Genomic DNA, 25,057 nt, shown 5'->3' on the forward strand with positions numbered 1-25,057 from the left:
GGAAACTTGGCCACTTTGCTTGATCTTGCTTTAAAAACACATGGTTACCCTGTTACCCGGTGGCAGGAGGTGCTGCCTGAGGCGCTACATTCTATTTGGTCATTATTGTGTACTGCAACAAATCAAACACCTCATGAACGTATGTTTGCCTTTCCTAGGAAATCAGGAACTGTGATAGACTGGCCAGCCTGCTTATCTGAGCCTGGAACCGTGCTGCTGAAGAGCCATGCTCGGGCGCGTAAAACAGACCCCCAGTTCAGCTACTGCATACCAACCCCAACTACACTCATGTTAAATTCCCAGGCGGGAGTACTGACACTGTACCCCTAAGAGATCTGGCCTCGTCTGGTTCACCCCTTCCTCACACCCCTACTCAGAGTGAGCCTGAGAGATGCCCCCCAGCCTGCGACCCCTAGTAAGCTTTCAGATGACCATGCTGAGGCTCCACTGCCTCACGCTGGCGATTCTGGAGCGGGTCCAGAAGTCAGTCCTTCCCGCACTACAGACCCAGGAACTGTACCAGTTCCCAAGGTTGCAAAGGAGCCACCTGTTTTGAGAAGAAGCACCAGAATTCGTAAACAACCTGATAGGCTGACATATTCATAAAATATCTCATTATATTTCGATTGCTTGCTAGATACTGGCGTATTTTGGCTGTTAGAGTATTCTCAATGCCAAACATGGTATCCATGTATCGCTTGCTTCAGTCTTTCCTAGCAGCTGTCCTTTTGATTTTAATCCTCCTTCTGCTGGGGGGAAACTGTGGTGAATGTCTGCCAAGCTGCCTCTCTCCCCTCTCTGGCGAGCCTTGCTGTACTAACATTGGCTGTGCATTATCTCTACTGTTAAGGACACTCCCCTTTGATATGCACCTATTGTCTTTCATTATTGTACCATGAGTTTCTGCTAATAAAAGCCATGATTATTGTTTGACCACATCGTCGTTGTCTACTTCATCAACTGGCACTTCACGTGGTTCATGAGATTACTTGCCAAAACAATTTCCTCCCCATAGCCCTTGTTCTCTCTCTCTAGTTAAAAAAAAATGATCTTGGCCCACAGTGTGTTTAATGACCTGTCAAGCAGAGGTCACTGAATGAGAGAATTCACAACATCCAGAAGACATTTCTGGTGCTCTTGTTTGTAGCAGTTGTGTTAGCAATGTGCCTGTATCCACTTTTCTCATCTCTCTGTGGTGAATGTAATCTGGCAGATTTTCCTTGACAAGCAAGGTGAAGAAAATGTTTATTTCGGAAAGGAGTACCGTGCTGCTGCCACAAGCTGCAAGAAACAACGTCATTTAAGATTATTTGATGGGCAGTATGACTTTCTTTTTACTTGAGTGTCCCAGTTAGGACCCAACAAGAAGTATTTTTGCTCCCTGATTTAATCGATTTTATTGGTTCAAGCCCCTGTTTTTCCTTTTGCTGGGAATATACCATAATGCCTTCGGTGATTAAAACTGGAGCACCCTCTGCCTGATTTACCAGGACTGCAATGTTTCCTTATGGCAGCTCACCACCCACAACTTGAGGGCAGCTAGAGATGGAGAATTAAATGATGGCCTTCCAAATAATTGCCCCATACTGTACCTGAATTAAACATAAAAGTTCACTCATGAACAGAAGGATCAGTCAAAATTTTAACCGCTTTTGAATCGTCGGCCGAGATGGATGTTACCAATCTCTGTGGAAGCATTTGAAAAGGAACAAATTGTGGCAGGATGAATATTTAGCCCACGCAGACTCTCTCAGCACAGTTAATATGCTGGTTAGCACAATGCTATTACAGCACTAGCGATCTAGATTTGAGTCCAGTGTCACCTGTAAGGAGCTTTTACATTCTCCCTGTCTCTGTACAGGTTTCCTCCCATGTTCCATAGACATATGGGGTTAGTAGTTTAATTGGTCACATTTGCAAGGGTTTAGCCCCAGCTTATGGTTTGTTCTACCTTTAATCGGAAGTGGCTGCCGTGCCATTGCCTGTTTCACACCTGCCTGATCTCAACGCCAACGTACTAGGGGTCGAGGCTGGCAATCCCCGGCGTGAGATGACATCTGACGCTGCCGCTGAGCAGATTTTGCTTTCACACTTGCCATTTTAAAGGCTGATTGATGTTTAATTCCTGGGATCACTGGCAAGTGTGAAAGGGGCTGGAGGGTCTGGATGAGCCACCAAGCAGTCTTTGATAGACTTGAAGCAGGCCTATATGCATTCTGCACTGCTATTAACAGACTGCGTCAAATGTATGGAAATTTTAACCTAATTTAGCTATGTATTTTTGGGAATTTCCAACTCTCTATTGCTCATGAAATTTCTTTTAGATGTTTCTTAAATTATTGTTTCCACTTGCTGCACTCTTGGTTGTACGATTCAAACTTCTGGAGATGAGTTATGGTCAGAGCGGATTCTTTATCTTATTAATTTTCATTTCCCTTGCAATCACAATCTTCACTCATGCCATTTAGCTGTCAATAATGCGTGAGGCATATTAAATATTAAATCCACTCCAGTCCATATGGAATCATTTGAGACTTTTGGGAAACTTCATTTGCTGGAATCTGAAGTAAAACACAATCTGCTAGAGGAACTCAGCGGGCCAAGTGTAGCAGGTGGGGGAGGGAAAGAATAATTGACATTTTGGGCCAAAACCCTTTATCACCACTCAGCAAGAGGAGAAAACAATCTAGTGTAAAGAGAATCGGGTGGAAGGTGTGGGATTGATGAACCAGGTAGAAGTGAAAGATCACAGATAGAAGTAGATTCCGAACAGGTAAGATAAACAATAGGGTCAGTTGGAAGATAAGTCATACAAGGTGGAGTCATTGGATAGCTTTTTAGGACCTTGGACATTGACCAGTGCTGTAAAGCTCAGTGATGCAGAGAAAACACCCAGCAACATCTAACAGCAGCAGATCACCCAGCTGCAGTTCAGTTCTAGGAACACGGTGTTAATTCCATTAGGCTTCAGTCCATCAATGTTTGTCTCTTGTATAGACACTAAAATAAAAGTTTACCATTGTGATGTCTTGAACATTATTGGGTGTTTTATGTAGAATGAAATACTTCTGTGAACCACTGTTCTTCAAGCCCCCATATCAAGATCTGGCAGTTAATACTAAACAGAATTGCCTATTATTGTTGTTTTTAGTTTGGGGATGAAGATTTATCAAGATACCTTTTTATAATGTCATTTGATCTTTCATTTAAGTCTGATTAGGCACCTAGAGCTCTGTCACATCAGGCAGCACTTACAAAAATGTAGTGAAATGCGAAAGTCTGCAGACACTGCATGAAAACACAAATGCTGGAGGAACTCAGCAGATCTTGCAGTGTCCATAGGAGGTAAAGATATACAACCGTCGTTTCGAGCCTGAGCCCTTCAAGATAATCTCCCCTTCAGTCTAGAGGGGAAACGTCAGTTTTGATTGAGCTTGAACATACAGCTTAGATGCATCCTTCCTGCCACACAGACAAGAGAACTTCAATTTAATTCAAGGATAGACCTTGCATATTGCAATATGCTTTTGAGTTAATTTCACATGGTTTATATTTGTAGAATTCGCTTTCTACTCCTGAAGGGTTAAATATTTTTGGAAACTGCCTTTGAGTTAATTTCACATGGTCTATATTTGTAGAATTTGCTTTCTACTCCTGAAGGGTTCAGTATTTTTGGAAACTGCCTTTGAGTTAATTTCACGTGACCTATATTTGTAGAATTTGCTTTCTACTCCTGAAGGGTTAAATATCTTTGGAAACTGCCTTTGAGTTAATTTCACGTGGTCTATATTTGTTGAATTTTCTTTCTACTCGTGAAGGGTTAAATATTTTTGGAAACTGCCTTTGACATTTTGTTACTGCTCTGCAGCAAATCACCATTCCAAGACCTGATCGCCCAAATGATGTGCGGACATTCATGTTTTACCTCTGCAGTGTTGGAAGGGATAATCCCCAATGCAGTTTCGACTGTATTCAACAATACCAATCCCGGTAAGTGAAGATGTTGCTTGTACCATTGCTGAGAGTGCACAGTCAGACCGTGTACCTCGAATGTGCAGAACCCAAATCTGACCGTGGTGCTTCACACAAGCCGCTTGTACTCCTCAACATAGCAACATTTTCTCCTCTCGTTTTCCCCTCAGTATTTAATCAATTTTCTCTCAAAGGCATTGCTTTCGTTTTGATTGCTGTACTGGCTAACTGTTCTAACCATCCAAGGGTAAAAGAAAGGATGCTACTTCAGATTTATTGTCAGAGTGTAGTGGCTGGGGCAACGATTCGGCCTGTCTAACCGCACGGTCGCTCGGCTCGCTTTAGCAACTGTGACGAGTGACATCACATGACATCACATACAACCGTACAATTCCTTTTCCATACGTGTGTGGCAGAATTACTACTAATGGGTAGTGCAAAAAATAAACTGTACACAGCATAAACATGTAAACAAATAAAAGAACCACAAACAGATAACAATTGTAAAATGTGCGATACAGAGAGATCAGAAGAAAATCAATAAATGCACCAATAAGAGTCCTTAAATGAGTTTCTGATTGAGTTTGACTGAGGATTCTGATGGTGAAGGGGGAGCAGCTGTTCCTGAATCTGATGGTGCGAGCTGTGTGGCACCTATGCCTTTTTCCTGATGGCACCAGCAAGAACAGAGCGTGTGCTGGATGGTGAGGGTCCTTAATGATGTTTCCTTTAGGTGTACTTAATGGTGGGGAGAGTTTTGCCTGTGATGTCCTGGGCTGTGTCCACTATGTTTTGGAGGGCTTTAACTCTGGGCCTATTGTGTTCCCATACCAAACTGCGATGCAGTCGGTCAACACACTTCCCACCACACCTCTGTAGAAATTTGCCAGGATTTCTGGTGTCGTACCAAACCTCCACAAACTCCTGAGGAAGTAGAGGCGCTGACGTGCTTTCTTCATTATGCCATTGGTGTGTTGGGTCTGGGAAAGATCTTCCGAGATAGTGACTCCCAAGAACCTAAATTTTCTCCCCCTCTTCAATGATTCTCCAATGATCACTGGATTGTATTCCTCTGGCTTTCTTCTCCTGAAGTCTACAATCAGTTCCTTAGTTTTGGTGACATTGAGTGCAAGTTGGTGTACCATTTGGCCAAGTTTTTAGTCTCCATCCCATATGCTGACTCATCCCTATCCTTTTTATACAACCCACTGCCGTGGTATCATCCTAATTTCCTATTGGGCTTATTGACTCTTACTTTTGGGACTGGTGCCCCACCTCCCCCCTCCCCCCCCATTAAAAAAATATAAATTTAGATACCTATTGTTTCACTTCTAGCCCTTTTTTCTGTTGAGTCCTTACCACGTAGTTATAATCAATGTTTTAAAATATTTTGTGTACATTCTTTCGTTCTCAATATGCTTTTCATAAATATGTGGACCATTTCATAAATATGGACCCTGGATCAGTATGTGATCTAACCAGAGCCGTCTACCTTTCTGTTTTAAGAAATATCATACCAAGGTGGGTGAGGAAGAAGATTTCTGTCAGTGATCTAAATGAATCATATAAGTACTTGAATGGCCCTTCAATTCCTCTTATCCCATTTTTTTTTAATAAGTTCTTGAGCAGTATTATTAGAAACTGAGAATTTTTAATATTTCACCTTTTCTATCTGTTCCAACCTCTGCTCAAAATGAAAGGGCCTCATCAGTGAAAATGCAGTGGTGATCTAGTCCACACTCTTTCATGGGATTGCCACTCTTCCTAAAATTAGCCGAGGGAAATTGGACACCAAATTTTGTATAATGTTGCATTAACCCTGCTTTTGTACTCTGTCTTCTGATGGCTCCATCTGCTGTGGGCAGTTTATTAGAGTCTTGGATTTTTGACAGCACCAAAGCAGGCCCTTCAGTCCATTGAGTCGATACTGACCATCAAGCAACCCTGAGATTCTTTTTCCTGTGATGCAAGGCAGAATTACCACTTATTGTTACTGCAAAAAAACTCTATTCAACATACACATATAAACAAATATAAACAAACTGTCTGCAATACAGAGAGGAAAAAAGTCAATAAAATGAGTCCTTAAATTAGTCCCTGATTGAGTTTGTTGTTGAGAGGTTTGATAGTGGAGGAGTAGCAGCTGTTCCTGAACCTGGTGGTTCCTGAATGTGATCTTGCTGTGGGGAACAATGAAGGGGTGGGGATAGCCAATACAGTAGAAATTGGCACTGAAGTGATTGGGAAGTTAAGAACTCGCCATCTCCTACATAATGCAAAAGTGATTTGGCAAATTTGGAGTTGAATTTCAAACACAATTCAGTAGTCTCTGTCCTCAGACCCTCTAATAGTCTTCACTTACAGATTATATAATAGGTGCACAGCATATGATATTGTCACTGGTAAATACTGTACCTAGAAAAAACTCTGTTTGTTTCATTTATCATTCCATTGTATATATCTGTTGAAGAATATTAAAGGTGTTATAAAGCTCCTAATGCTTGCTCAAAGAATTCTACAAGAGAAATTAGTGTGTCTGTTTTGAAAATCTTGGTTTAAGAAAGAATATTGGTTGATCTACACTGGATTACTCCATTTCCTATGAATTCCACCACAGAATTTCAGTTTACTGTATCATCCATAGAAGATTATCTCTTTTCATTCAGTCAAGCAACAGGTCTTTGGTCGGTTGTTTCAACCTGTGGACTTTTTGTATATTTCACATGAACTGAGCATTGCTGGTTGAGCAACAGATATTGTCCATCTCATAATTATTCAAGGAGATTTTAATGGAGAACCACCAACTTCTATGTGGTCCTTATTGTGAAGATATTCCCATAATGCAAAATTTGAAACATCTGAGGCACCTATTAGGCTATTTAGTATTCAAATCTGAACTTGCCTATTGCCGTGACCTAGTTAAGAGGGGTGAATTCCATCTATAGAGGACTTTATTGACCACAATGGGTTTGGCAACAATCCAATGTTTCTAGGTTAGCTTACTCATTTTTTTTTAATTCAGTGTTTTAAGTAGCAGAGTGTGATGTGGTTGGTGGTTCAAGTTTAAGTCGATGCTTCCCCACAAGGTGATTATACAAATAAGACTATGGAATTTTGGAAAGACTAAAAAGGAGTTTCTCATTGCGTTCTTGAGTTCAATTTTAATAAATCTTGGAGCTGTTTTTTGTTCTTCTGGGACTCCACTTCTGGATTGATCTCCATTTCCTGTGGGGATTCTTCATGCCAGTGGCCCACGTTGAGCTATTAATACCAGGAACTCATCTTGGAATTGGGGGTTTGTGTTTTGTGCTACAGCTTTCAGTAGTTAAGTTGTCCCGTGCCCCACGATTGCAACATCCTTTGGGATTCTATCTCCAGAAGTTAAGCTTCCTTTTTATTGACAGTTTGACTTGTTTATTGAAGAGTTTGGCAGGTCGCTGGTAATGCAAGTATTTATTAGCATCATTAATTGCCCCTAAACCGCATAAAGTGTCAGCAGCATTGATGGGCCTGAAGTTTTACACAGACCACCTTCCATTTCTTTCCTTCACGAGCATTAGTGAGTCAGATGTTTTTTGACAATATGATAGCTTCAACAGTGCAATTGCTGTATAGTTTTCTAATTTCCAAACTGTATTTAGTTGCTTTAGTTTTAAATTTCCCAGGTTCCACGTAAAGTAAGTGTAGAGAGTGAGTTTGACCATGGAATTCGAAGAAGTCCTTTTATAATGCCCAAGTGGTTATTGTTGTAGACTGGTTGAGGTTGATCTCATCTACTACATTGCTAACCTTAACCTTTCACTGTTTTCGGGGGGGGGGGGGTGGGGGGGGAGTACTTGGAATTGAGTTTGCTCCTTCTGTTCCTGTGGCTCAGGTGGTCCCAAAGAATTGCCTGTCCATTTTCTTCCATGGATGCTGCCTGACTTGCCGTCCCCCTCCAGCCTCTCGTTGAATGCTCAAGATTCCTGCATCTGCAGTTCTTGTGTTTCTCCAGTTCATTTAAACCCATGGGTTTCTGGCAGATTCTCCAATGGATTATTGGCTAGACAGCCTACATTTTATTTTCCTTGTGTAAAAGCCTCTCTTAGTAGTCCATTCTTTTTTAAATGTCTTGACAGATTTGGAAATGTGCAGTTGGACTGTCTTGGAGGCATACAGGATAAAATCACTGTGTGCGCAACTGATGATTCTTACCAAATGACCAGGGAACGTATGACTCAAGCAGAGGAGGAGACTCGAAGTCGGGGAGCAATTGTTATTAAACCTGGAGGGCGCTACAGAGGTAAGAATATCCTGGATCTCTCACTCATGCCTTTCCATTGCCAGGTTTTGTGATGAACAAATTTTCGGTGTGGTTCCAGGTGCATTTCCTGGAACATGATGATGATTCACTTACTATTTTTCAAAGTTACATTGGTATAAAAGCGTCACTCTCTTTATTGCTTTCATGTCATACGTTAAAGTAAGGTCATCACAAGCATCGATGATTTTTCCAGTAAGGTAAATTCTTTGTAGACTCTTTGGTCAATCATTTTTAGTTGGAAAGCTTACAGGGACTGATATAGCACTGTTGGGAGAGAGCAGGGCAGTAGGATCAGTATTGGGAATGATAAAGGGCCTTGGGGAGAGAGTGGGGCAGCAGGATCAATGTGGGGACTGATTCAACGTTGTCGGGGGAAAGCTGGGCATTGCAACCATTTTGTGATTGATGCAGAGCCGTATAGAGAGAGAGAGCAAGACAATGGGATCGGTGTGGGGACTGATACAGCACTGTCTGGAGAGAGGGGGGGCAATGGGATTGATGTGAGGACTGGTACAGTGCTGTGGGGAGAGAGCAAGGCATTGGGATCAGTGCGGGGACTGATACAGCTCTGTCGGGAGAGAACAGGGCAGTAGGATCAGTATTGGGAATGATAAAGGGCCTTGGGGAGAGAGTGGGGCAGTGGAATCAGTGTGGGGACTGACAGAGCGCTGTTGGTGTTATACAAGGTATACCTGTTTTTGAGATGATTTTTCAGACTTGTGATGGGTTTGTTGGAAGGTTACCCCATCATAGGTTGAGTACCTGTATTATTGTTTGCACATTCTCTCCTGAGAGTTCTGAGCAACAGCATAACAGTGTCCACCTTTTCATCTCCTCCTGATGGTGGCAGCATTCCTTGATTATATGTTTTACTTGAAGAAGGGCTCAGGCCCAAAATGTTGATTAAATATTATATCCTGTGAGACCTGCGCTCCTCCTCCAGCACTCTTGCATTTTTACTACAATCACAGCATCTGCAGACTTTCATGTTTCAGCTGTAAGGAGTTTGTAAGTTCTCCTCGTGTCTGTGTGGGCTTCCTCTGGGTGGTCCGGTTTCCACCCACCGTTCATAATGTACTGGGGTTGTAAGTCATTTGGGTGTAATTACTTGATATTAGGCTGATTGTATAGGAAAATGGAAAATTCTTACTAGTCTAAGAGACTAGCAGTTGTCTGAATATCAGATAACTTTTTTGTTTAGAAGGATATGGTTAGCATTATTCTGCATTTAACTTCCCTGACCTTGGAGCATTTAATAGAATTGTTCAGTGGGAGCTTTATATGAAAACTCACCTGAGACTTATCTGTAAGTATATGACACTTAAGCTGAAGGAAATATATTCCATTACCAGGAAGAAAGGAAAAAATTCTATTGCCTATAAAAATAATTTATTCTTTTAAGAGCAATTTATTTTCTTTAAAAAACCTTTAGTTCCCTGTATGACTGTCGCCTTCTAAAATAAAATGCCTTATTTATATGTTTACATGGAGGCAAACTTTAAATGAATGATGTTTACCAATTTTCTAGTCCCGAGCTTAAATACTTCTGTAATATGTACAAGCATTGATTTCTATCACTCAATCAAACACACTTTCAATTTAAATACCAACCATTGGAGCACATTTTTTCCTTGCTGTCAGCTCAGGAGTCAGCTCTAAGGTTCGGTAATGAGAAGGTATAACAGATAATAGCAGCAATTTGCTGTCCTTGTTAATTCCATAATAATTACTTTGAAAGCATTTTGGATTGGAAAGGTCAAAAATAAAATTAAGACGGAGAAGAGATCCCCCTTGTGGTGATGAGAGGACTTGCTGCTCTGCAAGGAAAAGGAGCTGGTGCTACAGGTTGGCGAGTTGCTGCTGCTATTGAAGCAAGGTAGATGAGTGCACTTACTACAGCAAAAATGGGAGAGTATGATGCAAAACCATTTTGTTCATTGGATAGAAGTTGAAGTAAAGTTTCCTTTTTTCTTTGGGGATATGAATTGCTTTGTTGCATGCTGACCAAACTTCAGGTGTTCACATTTAAAATTCCCACTCTTGTTTTCAAATCCCTTTCCTGCTTCACAATCCCTAACTTAAAATCCAAAAAGTCTGTTTCTGACTTCACGTGTCTCCGTATTTTATTATTCAAATGCTGATGACACTGTTTTCAGCTACGAGGTCCTTGAGAGAGTTAACAGTATTGAATGGATTGGACAAATGTAATCGATGGTGTAGAAATATTGCAGTATTGCAGTACACTATATTGAACCATGTCTGAAAGTAGAACCCCATTAAGTGTTAGATGAATTCATTTTGTTGTATGCTATATACGACCAATAAGTGGTAATTCTGCCTCGCCCACAAAAGAAAGGAATCTCAAGGTTGTATGCGATGTCATGTATGTATTCTGGCAATATATCTGAAATCTGTGCCACATGGGATGCTGAGAGTCTCCCCATTCTTCATTCATTGACAGTTGAGTCTATTATCCAATCGAACCACATGGACTCGGTATGCTCTCAATTGATCTGCTGACTGGGGTGATTGTGGGGGGGGGTGGCGCATGGGTGCGGGGGCATTATTTCTAACCTATTGTTTAATTTCCTTCAATGTATTGCATTCTTTTGGCATTTTTCCCATTGGGGCTTCTTTATATTTAAATGGAGCAGTTAGTTTTAACAGATCCACATATTCTTGAACTCATTAAGTAAAAATTCAAGGATCAGTTGTGACAGTCCCTTTCCCATGACACCAAAACTCTATTTTACATTGGAACTAAATATTTAATTGATAAAAGTACAAACTTCAGATTTATTGTCAGAGAATATCACACATCAACACGTGCAAAAACAGTCATCAGTTCTTGTCCTACCTTTTCACATGGGATGTTCAGGAGTTTTGTTTTCCACAAGCTCCATGGAGTTTCAACAATGACTATTTATACAACATTCACTGTAGGAAAAATGACCACGAATCATTCACAGAAGTATTATCCTTCAGAAAATGTCATCCAACTCCAGAACTTTATGCTGAGTCTCCAATGCATCTCTAAAAAGGCAGAATTAAAGGAGCACAGCGATCTCAGAGGGTTGTAGGCTGAAAGAGTTGCTGCCATAAGGAAGGTTAAGTCCATTTGGGGGGAAAAAATGAGAATTCTCAAATCCAAGATTTATCAGACTTGAGATCCAATGTTAGTGAATCCAGTTGGTAAAAGAAATGCAAGTTTGTGTGCCACAATTTTGAATGAACTCAATTTTGCCAAAGACCCAATGTTAGTGAATCCAGTTGGTCAAAGAAATGCAAGTTTATGTGCCACAATTTTGAATGAACTAAATTTTGCCAAAGAAAGCCATAGATGCTGAAAACCTGAAATAAATATAAAATATCTGTTCGGGCGGCATCTTTGGAGCATGAAACAGTTTCAGGATTATATTTTTATCAAACAATGAAAGAAAGCAGAATTATATTTCCAATTCAATCCAGATCTTATTTTGCTGAGGCTGATGTCAATTTCATGTCTTGAGTTAAAGAACAGAAATTCTCATTTCCAGATGCCTTGCTAGAAAGTGGGTGTACATAGATGGTGGAGAAGAAAATTAGCCTTAACAATGTAACCTCTGATTACATTGGCAGGGGCTGTCTCATATGGTTTTTCCACAGCCGTTGCAATAATTTCTCATCGATAATTTTCACACTTGCTCTCCGTAGTGGCCATTCAAACAGGAAGGATGTTTACACTAAAATACCTGAGTTGCGATGATTTCGAAGGTTGGACGTTGGTCAACATCGGTCCCATGTGCAACGTACTGTGTTGATGTTGAACAGCAGGGAGCCAGGGAGAGTGAAAATGAGGAGAGACAATCCTCACACAAGGTTGGGACTCGGTCCATTATGCCCGGCATTAAAAACACAGAAACATTGGAGGATCTCAGCAGATCTCGCAGACTGCATAGGAAGTCAAGATATATTACCGATGATTTGGGCCTGAGTCCTTTCAAAGATTTATCTTTTTTTTTTCAATCTTTTTATTATTATTATAATTTATAAACACATACAGTTCAAAGAGATATAAAAAAAATACATAGTAAGTAATGAATTAATACAGGGATATTAAACAATAATATTACAGAATAAAAATATATCATAAAAAAATTTTTTTGATCAGTTTAGGGTGTGAACTATCTCAAAAAAAAAGATATAATTAATAACAATATATGAAAAAAGAGAAAAAAAAACCCAAAAAAGAAGAAAAAACAAATCTGAATTTAAAAAAAACTTTAAAAAAAAAACCTACAGATATAGCTAAACCACGCCGATCACTCCGATCTCATCTTACAGCCCAATTATCATACATAATCATAGAAAGAAAACAGAGCCAGATCAACTCACCACAAATGAAAATATTGAATAAATGGTCGCCAGGTTAACTCAAACTTAGAAGGGGATTCATAGACAGAGTGAAGATTTATCAGTAATATATCTTTACCTCAAATGGATGCTCTGAGACCGGCTGAGTTCCCCAGCCATTTCTGTGAGTTAGCAACTTGGTACTCCAGTTCTCTGGCTCTGTGGTTGAATATACCAACCACAGCCACACCATCACACGGTGATAAAGGTAGGGGTAATCTCCTCAAGCCTCGCTGGACATGAGTTATAGAAAAGAACATCAGGATGTTTAGAAAGCCTTCAAAAATATTTGAGTCTGTTCTAACATGGTGACTGGTGCACACATCTTTTTGCATGCACAAACACATGAACGCAATCTTTAAGTAACTACAGAATAATATACCTAAGAGCAGTGTTATTATTTAGTTATAAATCTACCCAAGATTATATCAGTGCTGCTCTCCAATACAAGGATAACAACCCGATTTAAAAATATTTAAGATAAACATTTTAAGAATTTCCCGTTGTGTACGTCAAGTAAAATAAGAAAATCTGCAGATGCTGCAAATGTGCTAGAAAACTTGGAGTTGTCAGAAATCTGGAAAAACAGGCATCAACCTGTTTATCGAGATTCCCGACTAAGGGCTCAGACCCAAAACATTGGTTGCTTTTTGCTTCCTTTGGCATGACCTACTGAATTTCTCCAGCACTTTTGTTATTACACATCACATGTTGACCTCTGACCCTGGCTGCAAGCAAAATCTTGCATGCTTCATAGGTAAGGACCAGTGGAGCATGAGAAATTGTTCCAATGAGAATTTGTACTTCTGAAGAATAGTGGAAAAAGGAAGAAACTTTCAAAATCCATCAGAAATATAAGCCAGAGGAAATTCCATTGATGAAATATTCCTCTTGATAAATTCAAGAGATTCGCTACATCTTCAGAGAAAATTCAGTCGCCTGAAGCTTGGAATGAAAGCATTTTCTCTGAGAGCAAAACCTTGTAGAATTAAAATTTGAAATGATCTTTTATTTAGTGAGAGTGGAGATAAATCCAAATCAGTGTATTTTAAGGGGTTTTTTTTTTAATTGGTATACTTTTTCAAAAATATGAAGGTCCTTCAGGGAGAAAGATTTTAGATGAAAGTTTGAAGTTTGCAATTGGAAAGAAAATATTAATTGGATAAATTTCTGCAAAATTTAGATCCAGTTTCACATGAGTTACCAGAAGAGTGGAAAATTTCAACTGACAACCATGATGCAATATCTCAACATCCTGTTTAGGCTATTTCCCAACTCCTATTGCTAAGCTTGACTCATCTTCCTTGTGTTTTCCTCTGATAATGTTTTGTGATTCAGCATTACCAGTCTAGCCACTACTCCCTTCAATTATGATTTTTGGACAAATAAAGGAAAAATTCTGTTATTTTATATATATATAAAAAAAAAATTCGTACTTGCCTCCCAAGTGGTCATTTAAACAGCGCTTTTACATGGCCTTCCTGTGTGTGGAGTTTGTTGAGGTTCATTCGCCCAGTTTCTTACAGAGTGCCTGTGGTCAATTTACACTGTAGCTGCTTTGTAAAAATGTATAGGGGTCTTGAAGGAAAAATTACAGAATGAAATTTAGCAAATAAATTCCGTGATGACATTTTTACACTGCCAACGGAGCAGAAAGATTTTAATTTTGTTTCTTAACTGACACCCATTAAAATGTTGCCTTTTTTGTAATTCTTTCCTCCCTCTTCCCACAAGCATGAGACTTGCTAAAATAATATTCCATGGCTTGGTAAAACCATGGAGATCGATCTGTAACATATCCATATGGCTATGGTAAGGTGAGAGCCTTCCAACATTAGCATCAATTGGTGCAACGTTACCTTTTCTCGCATGCAAGTTACATTCCCTGTATATTTACTTTGGACTGGGGTGAATTCTTGCTTTGGTATTCTTGTACGAATTGCCTATTATTCTGGGGACCCTGGTTTGCTCAGTAAATTGGAATTTAATCAAAATGTTCTTGGAATGTATGTCTTTACATCCTTAAAAAGAACAAAACAGTTGACAATATGGTTAAAAAGGCACACAAGATAGTTTATTACTTCAGGCATTGAATACAACATAGTTATGCTTGAATGCTGAGTGGCCACGTTTGGGAGCTGCATACAATTCTAATCACAATATTACAGGAAAAATATGATGCACTGATGAAAATGTGGACATTTTCAGAACCTGAAAATTACAGTGGGGGGAAAAGATTGCAAAGGGTTATTTTCTCTGGAGTGAGCAGGATGAAGGAAAATATAATTAAAGTGTGTGTAACATTTTGAAGTCCAGATGCAATAAATAGGAAGGACCAATTTTCATTCTTGGAGTGGTCAGAAACCTTGGGGCAAATGGAAGGATTGGGGAAGGTAAGGAAACATCTTTTCATCCAAAGGATAGTTTGTGTCTGGAACTCACTGCATGAAAGAGGGTTAAAGGCAGATGCCTTCATTACATTTAAACAATACTTGGATATATACTTGACAAACTATATAGATTTCAGATTATTATCAGAATGCATACATGACATCACATACAATCCTGTGATTCTTTTTTTCCTGCAGGCGAGGCAGAATTACCACTTACTGGTGGTGCAAAAAAAAACTGTACTCAATGTACACAAATAAAGAAATATAAATAAACTGCAATACAGAGAAAATAAAATAAAATGCAAAAGTAAGAGTCCTTAAATGAGTTCCTGATTGAGTTTGTTAAGGAATCTGATGGTGGAGGGAGAGCAACTGTTCCTGAATCTGGTGGTGCAAGTCTTGTGAATTCTTTCCTGATGGTAACGGCGAGATCAGTGTGTGTGTTGGGTGATGTGGAACCTTGATGATTGCTGCTGCTCTCCAATGGCAGCGTTCCCTGTAGAGGTTCTCGATGGTTTTTCCTGTAATGTCCTGGGCTGTGTCCACTACATTTTGCAGGGCTTTATGCTCGGGGGTATTGGTGTCCCCATACCAGACCATGATGCAGCCGGTCAGCACCCTTTTCAGCTGTAGAAATTTTCCAGGGTTTCCAATGTCATACCAAACTTCTGCATGCTCTTGTGGAAAAAGAGGCCCTGACAAAGGCAATGGACCTAGTGCTGTATGGTGGATGGCATTTTTATTTAACTGGCATATACACGATAAGTTAAATAACCAGTGTGTTGTAAATTTCTCAGGACTGTCACTTTATCTTAAGTACCATTTTCTGAGCATTGCACCACGTGTTATATGCATTATAATTTTTTTCATCTGAACTAAGATGCTTGACTTCAAAAAGTTAGTTTAATTTAGGAAGGAGGTGAGGAGCAGGTATGCAGCATAAAGTGTGAATGTTGTATAATGCTTCAAGCATTGCTTTATATTGGACCTCTTTGTGCTTCATTCTGGTTGTGGAGATTACTTTTAATTTTGGTTTCTCTTCTCTGTTTAGCTAAAAGAGTGTTGTGCAAGCCAGCTGCAGGTATCCCTGATGCTGTTCCTGAAAGGAGGCGGCCAACGCCAGTAAACTTGGCGAATGTGATGAAGAAGTATGTTAGCAGTGTTTCCCAGCGGCCCTATCGAGACCGAGTCATCCACTTACTAGCTCTGAAACCCTATAAGAAACCAGAGTTAATTGTTCGACTGCAGAAAGATGGAGTAAGTCAACAGGATAAGGACTCCTTGGAAAATCTCCTGCAACAGGTAACCAAGCTCTTAATATGTCTGGGAGTAAATAGACCATCAGTCCAGTGAGATCGATATTGACAATTTGCATGCCTCAACTCGAGGTCAAGTTGTATTTTTGAAAGTTTCTGCTCATCTGTCATCTTTAGCAGCTCATGAAATCAATGTTCAATTGGCAAATTCACAGAAGCCAAGCATGGTTTGTTGAGAACAGTAGCGTTGTGGAATGAGGGTATGAGGAACAGGTAGGAAGGTGCTGTGTTCTGTATCCAAACTTGGAAATGTTTGAAACTAAAAATTACAGAATTATATAGCACAGACTGTTGCTATTCCACCCATGTCTCTTTGGAACTACTTAATCAGTCTCACTCCACAATTCTTTCCTCCTTTCCTTGCACTTTCTCGTGTATTGGTATAGCAGTTTGAGTATGCTATGTCATGAAAGGTGCTTCAGTTATTTCTTTTATTCCCCAATTGCTTCTACCATCCTTTTCTGGATGGTCATAAATTGTTTAATTAGTAGGTCGGCCATTCAGCCCTTCTTCCACCATTCCTTAAACTTTGGTTGATGTTAATTACACATTTTTGGCAATGAATCCTGTTAAGAAATCATAACTGTCCTAAATCACTACCATCTGGATACTGACCATCATATCAACAATTGTTTCCCCTTACTTACCGTAACAAAAAACTTTCCTGTGACAGGCCTGGTAGCCCTGGCAAGCTTTTTGTACAAGAGTCCTGGAAAGCCTGAAGAAAGATTTGTCAGTTTTCAGTAAGACTACAGTACAGGAGGGGAAGCTTAAATTTACACCATTAGTGAAAAAGATGCTTGAGTGCAGACTCTACATAGCATTGAGACACTGAACCCCACTTGATTTGTGCTGTGCAGATCTGCCATTTCTCTCTTGGATACCAGTGACCTTGAAACTGCCAAAATGTTTGGCCTGGAAGTCAGCCTGAAGAAAACTGAGGTCCTCCATCAGCCAGCTCCCCACCATGACTACCAGCCCCCCCACATCTCCATCGGGCACACAAAACTCAAAACGGTCAACCAGTTTACCTATCTCGGCTGCACCATTTCATCAGATGCAAGGATCGACAATGAGATAGACAACAGACTCGCCAAGGCAAATAGCGCCTTTGGAAGACTACACAAAAGAGTCTGGAAAAACAACCAACTGAAAAACCTCACAAAGATAAGCGTATACAGAGCCGTTGTCATACCCATACTCCTGTTCGGCTCCGAATCATGGGTCCTCTACCGGCACCACCTACGGCTCCTAGAACGCTTCCACCAGCGTTGTCTCCGCTCCATCCTCAACATCCATTGGAGCGCTTACATCCCTAACGTCGAAGTACTCGAGATGGCAGAGGTCGACAGCATCGAGTCCACGCTGCTGAAGATCCAGTTGCGCTGGATGGGTCACGTCTCCAGAATGGAGGACCATCGCCTTCCCAAGATCGTGTTATATGGCGAGCTCTCCACTGGCCACTGTGACAGAGGTGCACCAAAGAAAAGGTAAAGGACTGCCTAAAGAAATCTCTTGGTGCCTGCCACATTGACCACCGCCAGTGGGCTGATAACGCCTCAAACCGTGCATCTTGGCGCCTCACAGTTTGGCGGGCAGCAACCTCCTTTGAAGAAGACCGCAGAGCCCACCTCACTGACAAAAGGCAAAGGAGGAAAAACCCAACACCCAACCCCAACCAACCAATTTTCCCCTGCAACCGCTGCAATCGTGTCTGCCTGTCCCGCATTGGACTTGTCAGCCACAAACGAGCCTGCAGCTGACGTGGACTTTTTACCCCCTCCATAAATCTTCGTCCGCGAAGCCAAGCCAAGAGATACCAGTGACCTTGCTACAATTTTCCATTTGTGTTCTAAATCTGTGTACTTTCGAGAACGTTCTCTCGTAGCCTGTGGGGTTCCTTTTAGAGTGAATGTAAAAAGCTGGAGTAATCATTAAAGTTCACGGACAATGAATTATTTTTTAAGCTATTATCATTTGTTGGACATTTTGTCAACCTCAATTTCTGGTTTCTGTTAAGGTAACTCTGTTGAATTAATTTTGACTCCAGGTTCACAATGTGATATGTTGAAATAGTAAAACTGGAAATTTCTCATGTTATACTCCATATGGATGTCGTGGGAAATGGCTTGTGCTGCTCACAATGGATTGGAAGGGGTGAAAGGGTTAAAGCTAGTTGTTTCAAGGCCAAATAATCCTGCCCACTGTTCTTGAAAGATCAGTTGAATGCAAAGAATTATTGTGCTTACGAAGGCAAGGCTTTGACTTGCTGGTTGGAGACAGAAATAATCCACAGGGATCGGTGCTGGGTCCATTGCTGTTTGACACCTATATTAGTAACTTGGATGACAGTGTACTTAGAATGGTTAGTAAATTTGTGGATGAAACAAAAATTGATAGAGCAGTACGGTGAAGAAGGCTTTTCAGGTTAAAACAGGATCTGGGCCAGTGGTTTTCAAACCTTTTTCTTTCCACACACATACCATCTTAAGTAATCCCTATGCTATAGGTGCTCTGTGATTAGTAAGGGATTGCTTAAGGTGGTATGTTAGTGGGAGAAAAAAGGTGGAGAACCACTGCTTTTGTTAGTGAACTATTTTGCTTGAGAAAAACGGTCATTGGCCCATTTCCTTTTGAGTTTTGAAACTGTGCACATAACGAGTCAATGAGGTACAATTAAAACAGTAGTTTTCCAACTTTTTCTTTCCACTCACGTCCCTGTGGCGTATGGATTACTTAAGGTGGGATGTGAATGGAAAGAAACAATTGTAAAACCACTGATTATACAAACTGGGAAAATGGTCTAAGGAATGGCAGAAGGAATTTAAGTGATGTTAGACTTCGGTAGGTTAAACCAGGGCAGGACTTAAATGGTGAATAGTAGGCCCCTAGAGAATATTGTAATACATGGATATTTGGGGTTCCATGAAAGAATTTAAAAAATTAAATTTAAAGTGACAATGCAGTTAAACAGGGTGATTAAGAAGATTGGTGTAACAACTGAACAGAAGATTGGTGAGACATCCTTTCCACCCCCCTCCCCACCCCCCCACCCCCTCAGCACAGGGGAATCTAAAACTAAAGAATATACATTTAATGTGAGAGGGAAATGATTTCAAAGGGACCTGAGCAGCACCTTTATGTGGAGGATATGATAGAAGTGAGGACATTTGTAACTTACAGATCGATAGGTATATGGATTGGAAAAGTTTTGAGGGATTTGGGTCAAACTCGGGCAAATAGGTCAAGCTTGGTCAGCATGAAATGCTTGTTTCTTTACTGTAAAACCCATCATCTCTATATTCTCCTTGCCATGGACAGAATGAATGCTGAGAGTATTGAGCCAATTTCTGTATTGTGTCCGTAGAAAGCTCTATGGATAAGATACTCTACTGACAATGGGTGAAGTGTACTGTGTTGTGTTACAGGTAGCGAATTTGAATGTCAAGGATGGTACCTTCACCCTGAAAGACTTTGTATACAAAGAGATCCAAAGGGACTGGCCTGGATACTCAGATGGTGACCAACAGTTATTGAAGAGAGTTCTTGTTCGGTGAGTTACATTGACACTTCAGCACAAAACGCCCAAGCGGTTGAAGAATAGAGTCAGTTAAGTTTGGGGGTACTAGAAATGCTCAGAAAAGTTAGGGTTCGATAAAGTTTTTTTATTGGTAGTGTGGGAAACACCACATTATCAGCATTCTATGAAGGTTGCGCAAGTGAGTACCGATGCTTGCGACACACTGTTGGGTACAGGCCAAATCAAGATAACAGAGAGCATGGGCATTTTCCCTTGACCTTCAGAGGCAACTTTCCATGTAATGACATAAATCATATTTGACTTAGTGATATTAGAACAGTTTAAAAAGCCCAAATGGTGGGAATGGGTGGAGACGGATGGGACAAAATATTACATAGAGCTGCAACTCTACTGGATAAACCATTAAAGTTGCCAGGCTAATAAAATGTCAGAGATCGGGTGTTGCTTTTCTGCATTAGGCAAGTCTTCAGAGACTATCTACAAGGTGCAAGCCAAGAGTGTGCTATATATTTTCCTACATATCTACACGTCCAACACTTAAGGACCATAAGCTATCTTCTTGATTGGACACCACCCATTGCTTTCACCACTAGATTGTATTTTGTCATTATTAATACTCCTTGTGTATTTTAGTTTGTAATGATATGTTCAAGTCAAGAATACTTCAATTGCAAAGTGAAACTCATAATTTTCATATAAACTGCAGACGACTCGTGTCTCTTTTCCCCTTCCCCATGACACCACCATTCTGAGCAAGTGACACTTTTTCAGAATGGTGGAATCAGCTGGTACACCCACTGAATTCATCACCAGTTACTTTGTCATCCAGAATCCCATCTGTCTGGAAGCATAGGAGCTTTGTTCATTTTGACAACAAAATACATGACAGTCACAATAGTTTTGTTAAAGTTTGGTTCCAACTGTGGCTACTCTTCAACCTTACAGTTTGACAGCTCTCCAGCTCAAGATTAGGACAGATTATTGTTTTAAGTTTCAAACTAAATCTCACACTGTCCCAACTTTGCTCTGCCAGTTGAATACCAGAATAAATGATGCTTATTTTTAAAAAGGTTATTCTGTTATTGAGATACCATTGTGGGGGGCGGGGGGGGGGGGGCGGGGGGGGGTGGGGGTGTTGATAGTCCTTCAGAAGCAAGAATTACTTCCATTCCAGTTTTGAGAATTCTGAGGTGCCTAATCAATGTGGGACCTGAGGACTCTACCCCAGATTAAACAAGATGTGGTTGATGGGACAGCTCATGGAGGCTCTGTACTATTCCAAATGTTCCTCCTCCAATTTAAACAGTCGTGGGTCAGGAATTCCCAGGATAGAAACCTTGATTAGGATACTGTAAATATCTCACTTTGGCAAGTTAAAAGCCATGAACCATGATTTGAAATCAATTAAGAATTTTTAAAAATCCAGAAGGTAATCTGAGAGAGACGCCATGGTTTTTATTCCTATCCATTCACAGTTGGCTTTTGTCTCAGCGATGAGAATATTTTGGCACATACTAAGGTCTTGCATTCTGCAGAGATAGTTTGTCTCTGCCACAAACAACTACTCATTCTCTGTATTTCTATAGGAAATCCTGTCAACTACACAGTGCTGGTGGAGGCTCTGGGGAGACACCTTCATCAAGTCCAAAGGACAGCGCAACTTCCACTTCCCCTCCACAGGTATCCCAACAGGGGTTTTGTATATTTTACTGTTATATCTTGATATTCAATTTAGGCCAAGTTCCCTTCTGACAACTCCATTGGCTCAGTTTCATTGATCCTATCTAAAATTTGGGTACAATTAGTAATTTAGTATAACCTCATCTTGCCCGAAAGTCATAAAAAAGCATAACATAATCCACTGAGGAGGGGACTCAGCAACATCAGTGAGATAAAAAGAATTATCAATGTTTTGGACCAGAACCCTTCAACAGGACTGAAAGTATTAAGGAGAGATAGCTGCTGTAATGAAGTTGGGATGGGAGGGGTTGGGCAGGGCTTGGTGTTCCAGGAAGAGATGCAGGATGACAGGCCAAGACAGTTGATTGATAGATGCTCAAGAAAAACAAAGGGTCAGATGGAAGGTGAGTTGTACAGCCGTCTTGTGTTTTATTTGCAGGTCCTATATTAGCAAGTTAAGCTGTTGTTTACTCAGTGAGCTATTCTTGATGCATGTTACAGGTACTGCCACATGGGCATTGGGCATTTCTGATCCTGAACTTGGTCATATTTACATTCTGACATGTCAACTTTCTGATGATCTGGGATGAAGCAGTTATCTGGCACATTCTTACCTCCAGACTAAGGTTAATAGCTCACAGAAGACCAAGATAGTCTTGTCAGAATGGTCCAGTATTTTTCCCCTCAACCATTCATTCCTGGGTAATGCAGATGTACTGAATATCCAGTTGTTTTCTGACCGAGTTCTTGGTGGGAACTGATTTCTATTTTTGGATGGAAAGTTTGTTCAATTATGCCCACTAGCCATGAATAGCAGTATCGCCTCTAATTTTGTCTTTTCCAGCCCAGAATGCAGCGGCAAAGCTAGCCTTGGGTTGCTGAAGCTTTGGACAGGAGACGGGCCTCAAATCATATCTTTGCCTTGTTCCCATGGCAAAATAATTAGTGATTCCTGCATGCGTTCTGGTCACAAACATTTAAATTGCATCCTTATAGCCATTTTTGAGTCAAGAAAATAGCTGGTTGATTGCATTATTCACCAAGGTGCTGGATCCAGTTCATTGTGCATCTCTAATTGTGTGCTGGATCTAAACTTACTTGCAGCACTGTCCACAAGAGACGCAGTTGCAGATTCCAGCTAAACTCTAAATTGAGAAAGGGGTTTTAAGGTTGTCTTTTAATGCCATAACCTCATGGACTTCGTTTTTGCCAAAAATAGGTTGACTTCTCTGTTTCATAGAAATGGTGATATTTACTGGTAGCATTGTTCCTCATCAGGTACAGACTTTCTTCCCTCAAAGACACCAGATGGCTTGGAATTTGTTTTGTGAATCACTTTAGCAAGCGGAAGGAGAAATTACTCCTCTTTAACCTGTTTGAGGACCAGTGACTTTCTCGCTGCAAGCTACATTGCTTATTCACTATCTAAAGAAACATGCATGCATCTCCAAACTGACCTTGTAAACCAGGGGTCACGAGTTCATTCCTTGTTGGGGCTTCATTTCTGTAAGGGGCGCTGGACAAAGTGGCCACTCTCTGACAAAGTTAAAGAATTTCGTGTGTGTTACATTCTAATGTAGTATTACGTGATAATAATGAAACCGTTACCTTTTAATGCACATTTCTCCAAAGCCTTGAAATTACCATAATTCCCAGTGGAGAAAAGCTACTCAATGGAATGTTGAACAGTTTTCTAATAAAACTAAGTGTTCAGTTGTGCTTGTTCCAATGTAACTTGACATGTTTCCTCTCTCTAGAAACGATCACTGCCCAATGATTTCATCGATCCACTGGCCAATAAAAAAACAAGAATATCCCTTTTGACCAGTCGAGTTCCTCCGACTTTGAATGGCAAATTAAATCCTTCCAATGGAAAAGAGGCACCAGCTCCCACCAGCGAATCAGCTACTCCTGACTCTAGAAGCTCTTCTTCCACCTTGCCATCGCTAAGTGATATTCAGCGACCTCATGATCCTCTCATGGATGTTAGCAATGATTCGAGCCAGAATGGCCGGGGCTGTGAAGGCCAGGGGGCCCCAGATAGGCGTGGCAGTCCGTTCCCTTCACATGTGCCTCATACCAACATGGGGAGCACTCCTTCATCTCACCTGAGGTCCAGAAAAAAATCTAAAAAGCACAAAGACAAGGAACGAGTGAGAGAAAAGGAAGGTGGCGAGCAGGGTTGTGGAGAACAGGAGAGAGATTCTGATGGTCTTCAGAGCTGTAGGGAGCAGAAAAAAGATTCTGGCCAGAAGCCTGCAGGTGAGTTGTTGTGCTGGCCAGGAGCCCTTTTTCATTTGTATGTTTGTTTTTATGTTGTGCTGGCCAGGAGCCCTTTTTCATTTATATGTAGTAGTTCCAGTCATGCAGTGTACTGGACAACTTTGTTTCCATCTTCCTTCAATTCCTTTTCTTTTGGCACACCACACAACTTGTCTGCCTTGAAATAATGTATCATCTTGCATTCAAGAGTTTCAGGGTGTACAGAGCAATTTATTTTATTCTTTTGCCTGAAGCCAGTGTGTAAACACTTGAAAATTCAAGACTCTCTACATTTCCATGACATGATTCGGTGCTTCCTTTGATTTATATGAAATATAATTTGGTTGTTTAGCAACCTTTTAGTATGGGCACATTTTTATTTTTGAAATGTCAATCAAGCACAATTTTGTTTTGAATACTCAGTCCTACAGCATAGAAGCAAGTTCTTACAAGCCAAGTTCTCATGATCCATGTATGGTACCCATTTCATTCAATTTCTGTTCACAAAACTGTGGGAATAATTTCTTTTAAATCTTTCTCTTCTTAAACCTATACCCTCTAGTTTTAGACTCCCCTACCCTAGTAAAAATACTGACTATTCTCCTTGTACCAACCCTATCATAATTTCATACACCTATAAAAGGTCATTCCTCAGTCTCTTACACGTCAGAGCGAAAAGACCTTGATCCACCTCTCCAGTCCTGGTGACATCCTTGTGAGCTTTTTCTGCATACTTTCAGCCTTAATGACATCCTTTGTATAGCTCGACGACCAGAACTGCATGCGATACTCAGCGTGGTCTCAGTAATGCACAATGACATCTTTTGACATCAGTGCCCTTTGACTCCAGCCACTTCCAATGTTGTGTCCAATTAGCTAACGCATACTGGAACCCATGATATCCCTTGTACCAGCCTATCTTGTAGGATCTTGTCAAAAGCCTTGCTAAAGTCCATGTGGACAACATCTCCTCCCCTGCCCTAATCAATCCTCTCGATCTTCTCTTCAAAAATTTGTGAGGCATTATTTCCCAGCCAATGAATCTCTAATCATTTCTTGCCTTTACAAATTTTGTACATTTCCTTCCCACCCCCCCCCCCACCCCCCACCCCCAGTAACTTTCTATTGATCTTAAGCTCAGTATTCTTTAGTTCCCAGGCTTTACCTTGTAGCCCTTCTTAAGACACAACATTTGTCA

General features: G+C 40.6%; 1 protein-coding gene across 6 annotated transcripts in view; it reads left to right on the plus strand.

Moving 5' to 3' along the window:
• ell (elongation factor RNA polymerase II) overlaps positions 1 to 25,057 on the plus strand; it is a 118,816-nt gene that overhangs the window by 81,906 nt on the left and 11,853 nt on the right. For all 6 annotated transcript variants that reach the window (XR_011354359.1, XM_069927836.1, XM_069927834.1 and 3 more), the window contains 6 exons: positions 3,869 to 3,990; positions 8,091 to 8,254; positions 16,112 to 16,362; positions 19,805 to 19,929; positions 21,504 to 21,597; positions 23,355 to 23,859. Coding sequence is in view for 5 of the 6 variants with exons in the window: in XM_069927836.1 (XP_069783937.1) it covers positions 3,869 to 3,990; positions 8,091 to 8,254; positions 16,112 to 16,362; positions 19,805 to 19,929; positions 21,504 to 21,597; positions 23,355 to 23,859 (1,261 nt within the window). In the remaining variant the exon portion in view is untranslated. The remainder of the gene's footprint in view (positions 1 to 3,868; positions 3,991 to 8,090; positions 8,255 to 16,111; positions 16,363 to 19,804; positions 19,930 to 21,503; positions 21,598 to 23,354; positions 23,860 to 25,057) is intronic.

The sequence above is a fragment of the Narcine bancroftii genome, chromosome 3, assembly GCF_036971445.1.
Source record: "Narcine bancroftii isolate sNarBan1 chromosome 3, sNarBan1.hap1, whole genome shotgun sequence".
Classification (NCBI taxonomy): domain Eukaryota; kingdom Metazoa; phylum Chordata; class Chondrichthyes; order Torpediniformes; family Narcinidae; genus Narcine; species Narcine bancroftii.